General features: G+C 63.1%; 2 protein-coding genes across 4 annotated transcripts; both read left to right on the top strand.

The window, feature by feature from the left end:
* Nucleotides 1–2,896: 2,896 nt before the first annotated feature.
* LOC102557862 (zinc finger protein 568) lies at nt 2,897–7,364 on the top strand. Of its 2 annotated transcripts, none has more exons than XM_019486368.2 (6): nt 2,897–2,983; nt 3,552–3,678; nt 3,861–3,985; nt 4,512–4,638; nt 5,946–6,059; nt 6,299–7,364. In XM_019486368.2, the coding sequence occupies exons 1-6, from the start codon at nt 2,972–2,974 to the stop codon at nt 7,357–7,359; spliced, it is 1,566 nt and encodes a 521-aa protein (XP_019341913.2). In that variant the 5' UTR covers nt 2,897–2,971; the 3' UTR covers nt 7,360–7,364. The 2 variants fall into 2 exon arrangements, with proteins under 2 accessions (XP_019341913.2, XP_014450774.2); XM_014595288.3 differs by having other exon boundaries at nt 3,861–3,994.
* A 585-nt stretch (nt 7,365–7,949) lies between these two features.
* Nucleotides 7,950–13,401, top strand: LOC102557645 (zinc finger protein 707). 2 transcript variants are annotated; one of them, XM_014595287.3, is made up of 4 exons: nt 7,950–8,069; nt 10,348–10,474; nt 10,891–11,004; nt 11,317–13,401. In XM_014595287.3, the coding sequence occupies exons 1-4, from the start codon at nt 7,950–7,952 to the stop codon at nt 12,321–12,323; spliced, it is 1,368 nt and encodes a 455-aa protein (XP_014450773.3). In that variant the 3' UTR covers nt 12,324–13,401. The 2 variants fall into 2 exon arrangements, with proteins under 2 accessions (XP_014450773.3, XP_059585409.1); XM_059729426.1 differs by having other exon boundaries at nt 7,979–10,014.
* The last annotated feature ends 1,213 nt before the right edge of the window (nt 13,402–14,614 follow it).

Raw genomic sequence — 14,614 nt, 5'->3', positions numbered from 1 at the left:
GTTGTGTCAATTCATAAAGCACTAGGTTAAAAATCCGGTTTCTAAGTGCAAGAAGCCCCACTTCTCTCTCATTTCAACCGCGGTTGACACCGGCAGTGATGCCCGGGAGGCCTCAGAGGAGCACAGCCTGCAGGTCTGGGCTCCGCGTTTGAAGGAGGATGTGCAGGGGCTGGAGAGGGCCCAGAGGCAGGCAACAACAGCAACCAAGGGGTGGAAGAGAAAAGATACGATAAACATCCGGAGCTCAACCAGCAGCTGCAGCTGCCCCCAAGGCTGGGTCCAGAGAGACCTCCGGCTCCGCTGTGCGCTGCTCTGTGCAGGGCTGGCCAGCTCTGTGTGCAGCTGCTTTCACTTCCCCTGACACCAGCCTCCGGCTTCCTCTTCCTTGTCCCACTGCTGCAGCCCCGCCGGGTTTCGGGAGTTGCAGTCCGCTCTGTGCAGGGCCCCTGGACCCTCCTCCCGTGGCACGCACGGCGTTCACGTCACATCACCCCCGTCCCCTGACTCGCTCCTGAGTGACCTTACGCTTCCACCGTGGGAGAGCGTGAGACAAACGAGCAGTGAGGCCTGCGTGACAGCTTTATTGCGTTACCTCATTGTCAAGATTTATTTGAATTATCGAAGACAAGGCGGATGTAGCCCTGGGTTTCAGGAAGGAAGAGATTCTCTGGCTTCTCTTTTTCCTGGAGACTTTTGCTGAGTTGGTGCCTTTTTTTTTTTTGCTGAGCTTCGGAAATCCATTTTTTCTCTTTTCAGCCTATGCCCCATTTTTATAGATGGCTGGTTTTAATATTTTAACAAATGATTTTTATTTTTGTTTTTCACTGAAACTTTTGGAACTGGATTGAACCAGATCTCTTGTGCAGTTGGAAGGTCTCAGTTAGTTGAATTACATGCTCAGGACAGTAAAAGGAAGGGTTTCTTATCTCCTTTCCTTCCCCCCATTGTGGAATGCTGTTCAACACTGGCCTGGGTTTTTTTTTACTTTACTTTATGGGTTTGTTTTGTTTTTTTTTTAACAAGACTTCCTTTTTACAAATTATTGAAGCTTTTTAAGAAAAAATATATTTAAAATAGCAAATTAACATTGAATATATTTGGTTCCATGAATCATTACTTCTACTTAAATATATTTAAAACTAAATAATATAGATTTAACTATATCAATTTAATTTAAATATAATATTGTAAAATAAAGCTATGATATGGTGGATCTGAATGATTCAATGTATGGTCTTTTATAATTTTTTTCAGGCCTTGTGCTTTGCTTAGGTGTGTTTCGTTAGACATGGGGATGGCTTCCTTTACTTTATTGACCGAGCTGGTTGTTGCATCTGGAAAGGTTCATGCTATGGTCACTTAAACACAAGCTTGGGGCCTTCTGCTTGCTGGTCCTGCTGCAGTTCGGCCTAGTCCTTTTCAGAATAAAGAATAAAAATAAACCTTAAGCCACATGGGAGGTCTCTATTCAGCACTGGGGAGGCCACATCTGGAGTCCAGTGTCCAGTTGTGGCCCCCCACGACAGAAAGGATGTGGACACATTGGAGAGAGTCCAGTGGAGGGCAATGAAAATGGTTGTGGGCTGTGGGACAGGACTGGGGAGGAGAAGCTGAAGGAAATGGGCTGATTGAGTCTGCAGAAGAGAAGACGGAGGGGGATTGAATAGCAGCCTTCACCTCCCTGCAGGGGGGCTGCAAAGAGGATGGAGCTGGGCTGGTCTCAGTGGGGGCAGATGGCAGGACCAGGAGCAATGGGCTCAGGTTGCAGCAAGGGAAGTGGAGGTTGGATATTTGGAAAAACTCTCTCACGAGGAGGGTGGTGAAGCACTGGAACAGGTTACCCAGAGATGTGCTGGGATCTCCATCCTTGCAGGTTTTTACAGCCTGGCTTGACAAAGCCTTGGCTGGGATGATGCAGTTGGGGCTGGTCCTGTTTTGAGCAGGGGTTGGACTAGATGTGACCTCCTGGGGTCCCTTCAACTCTCATTTTCTCTGATTCTATGTTTCTTGGCCCAGAAGCATCCCCTGGCAGCAGCCACCGGACCCCCATTCGGGGCCGTATTGGTAAGGCCTGCACCAACAACTTGGCTGCTGACAAGCACCCTCCATTTGTCGGGCCAAGGTTTCCGTTCTCTGAGCCCACACAGGGGTTCATCCCATTACAGTGCACCACAGAGGCTTGTCCACCCGGCCTGCTCATGGCCCTGGTCCCACTGAACCCCTTACACAGCCTCTGGCCCTGAGCCCTCCTCCTGGGGTACCCCCACCAGCTCCCTGGTTCCTCCACCTGTCCCGTGGCCCTGAGGTCTTTGGCTTTGTGCGGCTGCAGCCCGGTGCCTCCTCACAGCCCGGCTGGCGGAGCGTAGGTACCCTGCCATCGTTGTCACGTATCCCAATGGCCTGTTAAATTCGTCTGCTACGCTCACTCGAGACAACGTGCAACCGTGCAAGCAACGCTGGATGTGGCGCACGTCCCGGGGGTGACCGCACGCGGCCCGGGGGCCGCGGTGGCAGCAGGGATCCGGACTGTGTGCAATGGGAGGGGATGGCGTGTCCACCGACCCATCACAGACACACGCGGCGCGGGCTTTGCTGCTTGCCCAAAGGCTGCGGTGCATCTCGTCGGGGTTGCAGCGGCGCGGCTCCGTGCAGGGTCCCTGCGTGGGGGCCAGGCGAGGCGAGGGAGGCCAGCCCGGGGCAGGGCAGCGGGCGGCGCGGGGTGGAGGGGATGCTGCTGCCCAGCCCGGGGGTGCCGGCCTGGGGCGGGGGTGCAGCGGGAGCCGGGACTGCCGTGCCCCGGGGGGAGGATGCATGCACAGGATCGCGGCCCGGCTCCCCCCCCCCCCCGGGCCGGGCGGTGCTGGGAAGTGTAGTCCTCCCCCCCCCGCCCGGACTACAGCTCCCAGCCGCCCGCCCGCCCGCCCGCCCGCGCGCCCGGCCCCGATCCTGCAGCCGGGCTCGGCGGCGCGCCATGCGGGCGCAGGTAGGGCCCCGGCGGGGTCCGGCACGCACCCCGCCCCGGGCTGGCCCCGGGGGCAGAGGAGGGGTGCAGGGCAGGGGGTGCGATGGGCAGCGCGGCAGGGATGCGTCGGTTGTAGCCAGGCCGGGTGCCCCTCTGCCTGGATAGAAATGCCACGCCTGACTGCAGCCACCTACCTAGGTCCCCCTGCTCCCAGCAGCCCCCGGGCGTGCGGGGGTGTCCATGGGGGGTTCCCCCTCCTGAGCGCCTCCCCCGACCGTGCTGGGGTCCCGTCGGCCCGGCGCCTGTCTCGGGCATGACCCGCGTCGCGGGCACAAGCCGGTCTCCTCGCAGAGGCTGCGTGCCACACTCCCCCGGCACCTCGGGCTGCCGTGTCCCACCTCTGCGTGCTCCTCTTACCACGCAAGCGTCACCCCATCCCATGCCTCCCCTTGCTGGCAGCGCCGTGCACCGTGTCTCGTTCCCCGAGCCCGGCGTAGGCGGGCGTGAGCCGTTCGGGTGTCTGTCAAGGCCTAGCCTGAGCAGCTTACATGCTAATCAGTGTTTGCACTAACCGGCTGACTAATTGCAGGCCCCAGTGACGTTCGAGGACGTGGCCGTCTACTTCTCCCCGGAGGAGTGGGCAGAGCTGGTGGACTGGCAGCGGGACCTGTACCGCGACGTGATGATGGAGAACCACGAGCTGATCGCCTCTCTGGGTGAGGGCCCCGGGCTCGGATGCCAGCCTCGTGTCCCTCGGCATGGGGGACCCTTCCCGTGGCACTGGGGTGGGCGCCGGGGGGGCATTGATGCCGTAGGGGTATGCGTGTTAGCTGTCGCCGTGGGGGGCAGCTGGGCCCCGGGACAGCAGGGACGAGCACACGCATCTCTTGCCCCGCAGGCCCCAGGCTGAAGCCATCAGTGAAGAGAGCCAAGCGGGAGAAGGCGCCGCGTGCCTGGGACCACCAGTACTCCAGGATGACGGACCTGATGCCCCCAGGACAGGGGAACAGCCCCCATGGAGAGGTCAGGAAGGTCAGGAAGCGGGGAGCAAGCTGAGGGGGGGCACTGGAGACAGATGCATCGGGTCTCTGAGTAGCAGGGCACTTGAAACGAAGCCCCCCCCCCAGCCAGCGCCTTCTTCGCTGGGCATGAGTCTGGGAGCAGCTTGATTTTCTGCGTGGCTTGTGTGAGCCCCGTGGCTCGCTGCCTGCTTTCACAGCCCGTTGTTACCTTCCTCCCTGCGCCCCACCGGGTCCTGGGCTCCGTGTGCTCAGCGGGGGAAGCCCTGGCCAGGGGACTGGGGTGAAGGAGGCAGGACGGGCTGAGCAGGACCCTGTGCACCCACGATGTGGGGCTGCGGAGATGAGGCCACGCTGCAGGAAGGATTTGGGATGTCTGAGTGCTGGCTCTGGTCTGGATGTTGTCCGGAGAAGGAGGGTTTGTCCTCGACACCTGCAAGCCTGGCTGGAGCCTCCCCCTGCTACCTGGCCAGGTGCGTGCTATGCCTGATGGTCCCGGGGGTCTGAGCGGGGCATGCCCTGTGCTGCAGGCGCCGGTGACGTTCGAGGACGTGGCGGTCTACCTCACCACGGAGGAGTGGAAGGAGCTGGTGGACTGGCAGCGGGAGCTCTACCAGGACGTCATGAAGGAGAACTACGAGCTGGCCACCTCCGTGGGTGAGGATCCCCTGGGCCCGGACAGCAGACGGCGCGGCTGCGGGCTGCGATCGCAGAGCCCCTCCACGCAAGTGCTTGTGTGGCCCCCACTCCCAAAGCCAGCCCTGGCACTGCTCCTAGAGCCTGGGGGACCCCGGCCCCTTCCTTTCGGGGACCCCGGCCACTGTCCCTGGCTCTTCGTGACTCCTTGGAGCTGGTCCTCTGCCCCCTCCAGTGGGCTGGGATGTTCCTCTGTCCCCTGCCCAGCCCATGTGCTGTCCCCAGACTCTCTCCATTTGGCTTTTACTGCCCTGTCCAGGCTGTTGTTGTGTCCCTCTGCTTCCCTCCACCCTCCTGGGCATTGACAGAGCTATTAAGGCCTCTGCGGCTGCCAGACACATCCCACACACAGGCACACTTCTTGCTTCACTGCCTCTTGAGCTGCTTCTTCCCCCTGTACTAGCTTTATGGGGAAACTGAGGCATGCAGCATCATAATATGAGCTCAGGAATCACAGGAAGTGGGGCCGGAAGGGAGTCCAGAGGTCACATCTAGCCCAACCTCTGCTTGAGGCAGGATCAGCTTTGTCCAAACCATCCTTTGTCCAAGCTCTTAGCAAAACTACAGTCACCCCTGACACAGCCACAAAGCCTGGCACTTGCCCCTGCCCCCCAGAAAGCAGGGGTGCCGTGGTTGCCAACGTCTTACCGCTGCAAAAGGGGCTCATGGATGCTGCAGAGAGCCCAGGCCAAGGCCAGGCCACCACTGCAGAGGAAGGCAAAACCCCCCAATGTGCACCAGTCTGAGCAAGGGGGAGATCCCTTTCTGTCCCCAGTGCAGCACGGGGCTGAGCCTGAGCACAGGGCCAAGACCCTGTGGGGTTGGTGCCAGCAGGAGCATTGGCACAGCCCAGCCCCAGCCCCAGCCTGGGCTGCACCCAGTGCCTCTGGGGGAGGCTTCAAAACCCCCCTGACACATGGAGCAGAAAGAGGGGAAGGGCACAGAAAAGCCCAGAAATCTGGGAAATCCCCATGGTGGAAAATAGGCATTGTTAGGCCTAGATCATCCCCGAATAAGCGTCTGTCCAGCCTCTCCCTGAACCCGTCCAGCAATGCAGAGTCCCCCGCTTCCCTGGCGTCTGTACCTCTGCCTCCCTGCTCTACCAGTGAAGAAGTGTTTCTCGATGTCCAATGCAAACCTACTGTGCTGTCCCGAGTCCATCACAGGTGCACGCAGGGCAGCGCTGCCCAGGCCCAGCTCGTATGGGCGTGGGGAAGCGGGGCACGATGTGCTTCGTACACACGCCTAGCACGGCTCTTCCTCGGCAGAGGCAGTGCTGGAGAAGCCGGAGATCGTGGCCAGGCTGGAGCGAGGGGAGGAGCCGTATGTCGCAGATCTGCTGGACTCAAGGAAGGGACACCGGGCCGGTTCCCCCAGCACGGGTGAGTGGTGCCAGGGCTGCCAGAAAAGCTGAGGGGTCCCTGAACAGCAGGTCTCCTGTGTGGCTCCATCTCCTGCCTCTGCAGCTGAGGGCAGGGAGATGCTCTCAGGATAAGCCTGCATCTCCAGGGACAGGCTCTGCTCCCGGGGGTTGCGGCATTGCCCCAGTCTCGGCTGCTCCCAGCAGGCTCTGGGGTCCCGGCATGTGGGGCAACAGCTGGGCTCTGTCCTCTCCTCACAGGCGGTGACAAAGACGAGGGAAGGCGCGAGGAGGAAGAGACCGTGGGGCTGGAGCCCAGCAAGATGCACGCATGGCAGGACCCGGAGAGAGCGGCTAGGATGGGGGTCGGCGTGAGCCACAGTCAGTGCAGAGGGCATCGGGCTCTAGGGAGCCCCATGGGGAAGGGGCCCGAGGGAGCCCTGCCAGGCCACAGGAGCATTGGGGCCTGGCCCCCCAGCACCGAGCACCAGGGCACTGGCACCCCAAGGACTCTGCACCCAGCGCCCAAGAGCAACGGGGGCTGCACAGGGACAGAGACGCTAGCCCTGAGCCCTGCCGCCGTGGGACCGTGCACCGTCCCCAGGCACCAATGCCGGGAGTGCGGGCAGGGCTTGGAGAGCTGGGCCCAGCTGGCGGAGCACCGGCGCCTGCATGCGGGGGCGGGCGGCCTGGCCTGCGGGGACTGCGGCAAAGCCTTCAGCAGCAAGGGCAACCTGGCGCGGCACCGGCAGTTGCACACGGGGGAGAAGCGGCACGGCTGCAGGGAGTGCGGGCGCCGCTTTCGCACGCGCCAGGCCTGCCTGTCGCACCAGCGCGTGCACTCGGGAGAGAAGCCCTTCACCTGCCCCGACTGCGCCAAGAGCTTCGCCCGCAAAGAGAACCTGGTGCGGCACCGCAGCACCCACACACCGCGCCCGCCCCACGCCTGCCCGGACTGCGGGAAGAGCTACGTGCACGAGGGCAACCTGGTGCGGCACCGCGACACCCACGTGCCCGCCTCGCCTGATGCTGGCCATGGCAGGGGCCATGCAGATACCGGCGTGGCACTGCCCTGTGCTTGCACCCACTGCAGTACAGGCTTTGCTTGGAAGGCCGAGCTCACAGCCCCACTCTCGGGCCCTGCCGGGGAGCCGCCCATTGCCAGCCGCGACAGCCTTGCCAACCCGGCGCGGTACTGGCAGATGCACGTGGCCGACACCATCCACGGTGCCACGTTCAGTGAGTTCCTCCAGATCCATGAGATGCTCATCTCTCGCTCTGGCACCTGCATGCCCCTGGGGGCCCTTACCAAGTACAAGTGAAGCTGTCCACGGGGCTACATCCTGCTGTCCACAGAGCTACCACCTGCCACGTGGCCTGGGTGAAACGTGGCTCGTGGGTCCTCCTCTCCCCCAAGAACATTCCTCCAGCCTGTCCCAGCTCCCACCCGATGGGGCTTTGTTCCACGCCAGGCTCACGGCTGCTCGGGTCCTCTCATTTAGGACCTAGAGTGCTAATGGCAATGTCCCAAAGCAGCCGTTCTCTGAGCCTCGGCGTTGCTGGGCCGTGCCGGACGGTGCCTAGCTGACCCCCGGTGTCTGCCCAGAGGTCCCTGCAGCGCACCCGTTTCTGGTTCAGGACTCGGCGGGGAAGCCGGCTGGATGGGCTGGGGCAGCCTGGGAGCTAAGGAGCTGGGTGAAGCATGTCCAGCTGCCTGGCGAAGCCCGTGTCCCTTCCTCCTGCCAGAGCTCTGTCTCCATCTCCTGTGGGAACTGCTGCACCCAGACCTCTGAAAGCTGCCGGGTGCTCGCTTACGGGCCCGTCTCAGACCTGCTGACCGCCTGGCCCCAGTCTCATTTCTAGGATCTTGTTAGCTGATGGACTGGAACAAGGACTCCCCCTCCCTGTTCCAATGGCCCAGCCGCGCTCCAGGGAACCATCCTGCCCTCTTCTTCCCCCACCGCAGCTGGGGTCAAGCCAGAAGTCCCTGGGCCGTCTTCCATGGGCTGACTGCTCTATCCTGCCTGCTCCCGTGAGGCCAGACTGGGCGAGGGGGACGATGCTGGGTGGTTGGTGCGGGGCTCATGGGGTTTGAGACCTCCCTGCTGTCCGAGAGCATTGGGTAAAGCGTTGCCTTTCCAGAGCCCCGCACTCTGTGTCCTTGAGTGCGTCCCGCTCACTGAGGGGTGAGCAACAGGGGGTCCCAGACAAGTGTATAGCGATGCATGGTGCATGGTCCTGCTTGCCATGGGGTGAGCAGTTGGGGGTCCCAGACAAGTGTGTTGTGATGCACGGTGCATGGTCCTGGTCACAATGGGGTGAGCAGTTGGGGGTCCCAGACAAGTGTATAGTGATGCACGGTGCATGGTCCTGCTCGCCATGGGGTGAGCAGTTGGGGGTCCCAGACAAGTGTGTTGTGATGCACGGTGCATGGTCCTGGTCACAATGGGGTGAGCAGTTGGGGGTCCCAGACAAGTGTATAGCGATGCACGGTGCATGGTCCTGCTCGCCATGGGGTGAGCAGTTGGGGGTCCCAGACAAGTGTGTTGTGATGCACGGTGCATGGTCCTGGTCACCACGAGGTGAGCAGTTGGGGGTCCCAGACAAGTGTGTTGTGATGCACGGTGCGTAGTCGTGTTCACCACGGGGTGAGCAGTTTGGGGTCCCAGACAAGTGTGTTGTGATGCACGGTGCATGGTCCCGCTCACCACGGGGTGAGCAGTTGGGGGTCCCAGACAAGTGTGTTGTGATGCACGGTGCGTAGTCGTGTTCACCACGAGGTGAGCAGTTGGGGGTCCCAGACAAGTATGTTGTGATGCACGGTGCATGGTCCTGGTCACAATGGGGTGAGCAGTTTGGGGTCCCAGACAAGTGTGTTGTGATGCACGGTGCATGGTCCCGCTCACCACGGGGTGAGCAGTTGGGGGTCCCAGACAAGTGTGTTGTGATGCACGGTGCGTAGTCGTGTTCACCACGAGGTGAGCAGTTGGGGGTCCCAGACAAGTGTGTTGTGATGCACGGTGCATGGTCCCGCTCACCACGGGGTGAGCAGTTGGGGGTCCCAGACAAGTGTGTTGTGATGCACGGTGCGTAGTCGTGTTCACCATGGGGTGAGCAGTTGGGGGTCCCAGACAAGTGTGTTGTGATGCACGGTGCATGGTCCTGGTCACCACGGGGTGAGCAGTTGGGGGTCCCAGACAAGTGTGTTGTGATGCACGGTGCATGGTCCCGCTCACCACGGGGTGAGCAGTTGGGGGTCCCAGACAAGTGTGTTGTGATGCACGGTGCGTAGTCGTGTTCACCACGAGGTGAGCAGTTGGGGGTCCCAGACAAGTATGTTGTGATGCACGGTGCATGGTCCTGGTCACCATGGGGTGAGCAGTTGGGGGTCCCAGACAAGTGTATAGTGATGCACGGTGCATGGTCCTGGTCACCACGGGGTGAGCAGTTGGGGGTCCCAGACAAGTGTGTTGTGATGCACGGTGCGTAGTCGTGTTCACCACGGGGTGAGCAGTCGGGGTCCCCGATGTACGTCGCGATGCCCGGCGCATGGCGCCTGCGGCGAGCACCCCTGCTCGTGGGGGAAGGTGACAGAAGCCTCCTGGTGTCCTTGATGCCACGGGCGTGCGGCCGGTGCCCTGCGCAGCTCCAGGCCGGCCCGCCGCGGTCCCCGAGCCCACCCGGGCAGGGCACTGACGGCTTGCCCCGGCCCTCCTGCTCGCGGTTCCCCCCGCGGGTGCGGAGCGCCCCCAGGTGCAAGTGAGAGCGAGGGAGGGGTTCGCCCCGCGCTCCCGCGGCCGGGGATCTCCGCGCGGTGGCGCAGCACCGCGGCCCGTGTGCACGGAGCGGCTCCGGATCGAGCCGGCTGAGGTCCGCCCCCGCCGTCCAGGCTCCGCCCGCGCTGGTGGAGCCGCGCCGGCGCCCTGGCTCGGGGCGCGGGGCCGGGCCGGGGCCGGCGCGGGGCGATGGACGCTCAGGTAGGGGCGGGGCGCGGCGCGGCACCCCGGCTGCCGCGCGCGGCCCGGGCCCCCCCCGCAAGAGCCGCGGGCCCCGGGGCGGCCGGGCGGGGGTCTCCCTGCCCCGGGCGCCCCCGGCCTCGTGGGCACGCGCGGGTGGGAGCGCCCCCGCGCCGCGGGCAGCGCGTCCCGTCCCGTCCCGTCCCGTCCCGTCCCGCCGCACCCCGCACAGCTGTGTCCCCGCGCGGGCAGGGCGGGGCGGGGCGGGGCGGGCTGAGCCGTGTCGGGGCGGCGGGGGTCTCCCCTCCTCTCCCCGACCGCGACCCCCCCCACCACCCCGGGTCTGTGTTGCAGGCCCCGGTGACCTTCGAGGACGTGGCCGTCTACTTCTCGGCAGAGGAGTGGGCAGAGCTGGCAGCATGGCAGCGGGAGCTGTACCGCGACGTGATGATGGACAACTACGAGCTGGTGGCCTCGCTGGGTGAGGACGGTGCCAGCCGGGCGCTGGGGTTGCACCGGGCCCCCTCCTTCCTCCAGCGGACACGCGGGGGCCCCTGGGTGTGGGCCACCCTGGCGCGCAGGTCTCTGCACCCAGGCAGAGTCCGTGGGAAAGTGGCTTCTCGGTGCGCCGGGCCTGCATCTCGCTTGGTGCACGCCTGGGCACGCGGCATCTGCACAGTGCCTTTGGCTGCAGCTTGCCCGCGGGGCCACGTTCCCCATGCACGTGCATTACGACGGCTCCGGTGGGCACACAGCACCCCGGGGCAGCATTCACCCCGGGGCCCTACGTGGAGGCTCTTTTGTAGCCTGCTCCCGGGTGCCAGCAGCCCTCGGTGGCTCGCAAGCCGCCCGTTCCCAGTGCTCGAGGACTCACTACGATTCTCTCCCCGTGCGCAGGCTCGGCGGGCCCCAAACCTGAGGTCATATGTCAGATAGAACGAGGGGAAGAGCCTCACGTCGGGGCTCCCCAAGGGGAGCGGGACGGGGGCATCCCGGAGGCCCCTGGCGTGGGTGAGTGATGCCGCTTCCCCCTCCCTGCCACCTGTTCAGGGGCAAGACAGCAGCAGCTGGGTGCAGCGTGCAGTGGTGGAGCCGTGATTGGCAGGGCGTGGGGGGCTGTGGGTGGGCACGGCTGGCACCGGCCCCCTTTGCAGCAGATGGAGATTCCCGGGGCGGTGCAGGGTGCAGTGCTGCATGTGCCGGCTATCTGCCACGCTGCTGGCACAGCCGGTCTCCTCTCTCCCTGGGCTCAGAGGTGCTCCTGCCTCTGGAGTCCTTCCCTACTCCCTTCCCTGGCCTGATTTCTTGTTGGTCTCCCCACAGAGGCCTGGGGCCAGCACGGCGAGGAGACGCTGCTGGAGGAGGAACCCAGCCCACGCTGGCTGTTGCTGCCCGGCGGCACCCAGGAACTTGCATCCGACTACGCCCTGCTCTGCCCCAGCTGGTGTGACATGAAGCATCAGGACTGGGTCGGGGACATGCCCCAGACCCCCCCGGCTTTGGACAGGGGCTTCCGGACGTTCCCCGATGGTGCCTCGGCCCTGGGCCCGGCTGCAGCAGGGAGCAAGGAGATCCTGATTTGCGGGGCATGCGGCAGGAGCTTTGAGGACGCGGCGGCCCTGAGCACTCACCTGTGCCAGCCGGCGGAGCACCCCGTGGAGGCCCACGTGTGCCAGGCCTGCGGGAAGGTCTTCCGGCACCGGCGGAACCTGCTGACGCACAAGAAGCGGCGGGGCCAGCGCCGGCACGCGTGCACCGAGTGCGCCCGCAGCTTCTGCCTCAAGGGAGACCTGCTGCGGCACCGGGCAGGGCACGCCGGCGCAGGCGGCTACGGCTGTGGGCTCTGCGGTCAGAGCTTCCGGCACAAGCGGCACTTGCTGGCGCACAAGAAGGAGCACGTGGCCGGGCGTGCCCTGTACCAGTGCCCCGGCTGCTCCGAGAGCTTCAGGGACGCGGCCGAGCTGGCCGGGCACCGTGCGGCCCACTGCGAGGAACGCCCGTTCGCCTGCCCGCGATGCGACCGCCGCTTCAGCTGGAAGGAGAGCCTGCTCATCCACCAGCGCAGCCATGCCCAGGAGCGCTCTCACCGCTGCCCCGACTGCGGCCGCGGCTTCAGCCGCAGTGGGAACCTGCGGGCACACCAGCGTGTGCACACGGGCGAGCGACCTTTCGCCTGCCCTGAGTGTGACCGTACCTTCTGCAACAAGGCCAACCTGGTGGCCCACCAGAAGCTGCACCGGCGCTGCCGTGCCAGCTTCAGCGCCAAGGGCAAGCTGCTGCTGCCCCAGGAGGAGCACGGCGACGGGGCCGGCCCCCAGGGCACGGGGTGAGTTCCCTGCCCTGCCCTGTTCCCTGCAGCGTGCTGCGTGGTAGCACATGACAGTCGGCCCAGCCTTCCCCACCCGCCAGCCCCAGAGCCCCGGCGGGCCGTGTGCCCACTGCTCTGTTCACCGTGCCGTGGGGGGCTGGAGCCTCTCCCTTGACTGCCCTTCCTTGGGAGCCCCCATTTCTTTCTGGCCAGGAGGGGCTGGTCTGGCCACAGGTCCCTGCATGGATCCCCTATGGATCCTTTGTGCCTTCTTGGAGGGAGGGGAACGATTACCCAGTGGTGAGAGCAGCTGTTGAGGACTGGGGGGGAAACTGCATCCACAGCCCTGAGGCTCCACTGTGGCCTCGGCCAGGCACTTAGCTGCTCCCTGCCTCAGTTTCCCCATATGTAGAGGGGGAGTGCAGCACTTCCCTACTGCGAGGGGAGGAGATGAAGGAGTGCAAGGGGTTCAGAGACCCCCCCACTCCAGGCCCCTGAGACAGGCAGGTGGGCCTTCTGCTCGTGCTCAGCCAGCGGTGCTTTCTGTGTGACCGTCGCACCCACGTCCTGCAACAGGCCAGAGTCTCTGGTCAGCTCTGCCGTGGCCTGGGGCTTGCAGGGGCTGCCACGGACGGCTCTCCCTGGTTTCCTGCAGAACTGCTCTGTCCTCTGTGCCTCCATCTCTCTCTCCCCCGGGCTGCCCACGTGCTGTCCTGTATTGTGTCATCCCCTCCTCCACTCCAGTGACTGCTTGGCCCATTTCCCCCTCCTCTGCCCTGACCCCAGCACCCCCAGTGCATATAACATGTGACCTCTCAGGCCCCACATCAGCTGCGACGCCTGCAGGAACTCAGCCCGTGTGGCACGGTCGGGCGGCGGGTGTATTTATTTCCTTGCACGTGGACTGAATAGTGCATCATACCTCTATGAACTTGCCCTCGGTGTGTTGTCCGGCTGCGTAGGCTGTAAGCACTCAGGGCAGGCACTTGTCCGCGTTGCATGGCATGTACAGTGTTGAACCCTGGGGGCAGTCCCTTTGCAGCACTGAGCACTGAGCCTGGGCATCCTCAGGGCCCTGAATAAAGGTGGTGTAGGCGGCAGCTGGCTCTGGTGTTGGGTTCTGATCACGCGATTCGGACTCTGGGGACCCTTCAGATGATTCGTATGTTCTTGCTTTTGTCACACCTGGGATCTCCACCGTGGCCCAGAAGAGCTATAGCTGCACGAGCCTGTTCCCGTACTAGCTCACATACCACACACCTTCCCTCACAAAATCAGCCTTCCAAAATTGGACTGGGTGTTTTGAGCGGGGAAGCTAATTTTTCTACCCAGAATAACAGCAGCAGCAGGCATTTCTAGAGTCCGCTCACCTCATGTCACATTAGGAACTACTGGATTCCTCCTAATTGTTCATCACCCGGCAGTTGTTAATGACCTCTCCTTTTTAATGGTCTTGCTGTTCCACCTAATCGAGCTGTCCTTGCTGCTGGTTAGTTCCTCCTGGTCTCTTTCCTTCTGTCACAGCCCTGCAGAAGGTTTTTCATTTCCCCCCCCCGGCAAATCCTAGCTCTGCCCGTCAGCAGGAGCTACACTTTCAGCTTTTGGCTGAGCAGCCAAGAGCAGCTGACAGTTCAGCTGTGAAAAGTTTAAAAGGCAGCTTTTGCCTGCGGAGGAAGGGCATGGCAAGTGAGCTGGAGATGAGGCTCCGTCACGCGTCTCTGCGTGCGGCCGGGGCTCTGGGGCAGTCTTCTCCATTCTGCTCTCCCCAAACCAAGGTGTGAGTCTGGGAGGGAGCGGGTGGTAGGTGGGAACATAGGGTATTTATCCTGGGTATAGCTGTAAATATCACTGTGCCTAAGACTTCCTCTCGAATTTCCCCCATGTCCTTTCCTGCTGCCCAGGTGTGTGTCTTCAGGCCAACGTTTTTGGGGTTTTTAACGTATTTGGCCTTGGTCTCTGCTGCACAAGAATGGCTGTCAGCACAGGAGAGCTGCTTCAGCTGGCCTGGCTCCTGGGGGCAAACCACCTTGCATCCAGCTGCGTGTAAGGCTTGGAGAACCTGGTGTCTCGGCCGGCTCCAGCAAACCTATTTGGGGATGGATTCCCAACATCCTGTGCCATGCCGCTGCCAGGGCGGTAGCCGTTGCACTGTTGGTGCTCGGTGGTGGAAGACGGTGTCGGCATGCACATACCCAGAGCTGAGATGGAAGGAGGAGAATCACAAGCACTTGGCCCCCAGCCCCAAAACAGCCCCCAAGTGGACGAGAGCTGAGGGCTGCCCAGACAGCGGGGTGCTAAGCGTGAGGAATGCCT

The sequence above is a fragment of the Alligator mississippiensis genome, chromosome 5, assembly GCF_030867095.1.
Source record: "Alligator mississippiensis isolate rAllMis1 chromosome 5, rAllMis1, whole genome shotgun sequence".
Taxonomy (NCBI): domain Eukaryota; kingdom Metazoa; phylum Chordata; order Crocodylia; family Alligatoridae; genus Alligator; species Alligator mississippiensis.
This window is presented reverse-complemented; position numbering and strand designations above follow the sequence as displayed.

What these genes read in the sequence shown, in the direction of transcription:
- LOC102557862 (XM_014595288.3), top strand. An exon ending in CGAGCTGATCGCCTCTCTGG is followed by an intron (nt 3,679 to 3,860) that starts GTGAGGGCCCCG and finishes CTTGCCCCGCAG; the next exon opens with GCCCCAGGCTGAAGCCATCA. An exon ending in CCCATGGAGAGGTCAGGAAG is followed by an intron (nt 3,995 to 4,511) that starts GTCAGGAAGCGG and finishes CCTGTGCTGCAG; the next exon opens with GCGCCGGTGACGTTCGAGGA.
- LOC102557645 (XM_014595287.3), top strand. Translation starts at nt 7,950, where the DNA reads ATGGCCCAGCCGCGCTCCAGGGAACCATCCTGCCCTCTTCTTCCCCCA. An exon ending in GCTCTATCCTGCCTGCTCCC is followed by an intron (nt 8,070 to 10,347) that starts GTGAGGCCAGAC and finishes TCTGTGTTGCAG; the next exon opens with GCCCCGGTGACCTTCGAGGA. An exon ending in CGAGCTGGTGGCCTCGCTGG is followed by an intron (nt 10,475 to 10,890) that starts GTGAGGACGGTG and finishes CCCCGTGCGCAG; the next exon opens with GCTCGGCGGGCCCCAAACCT.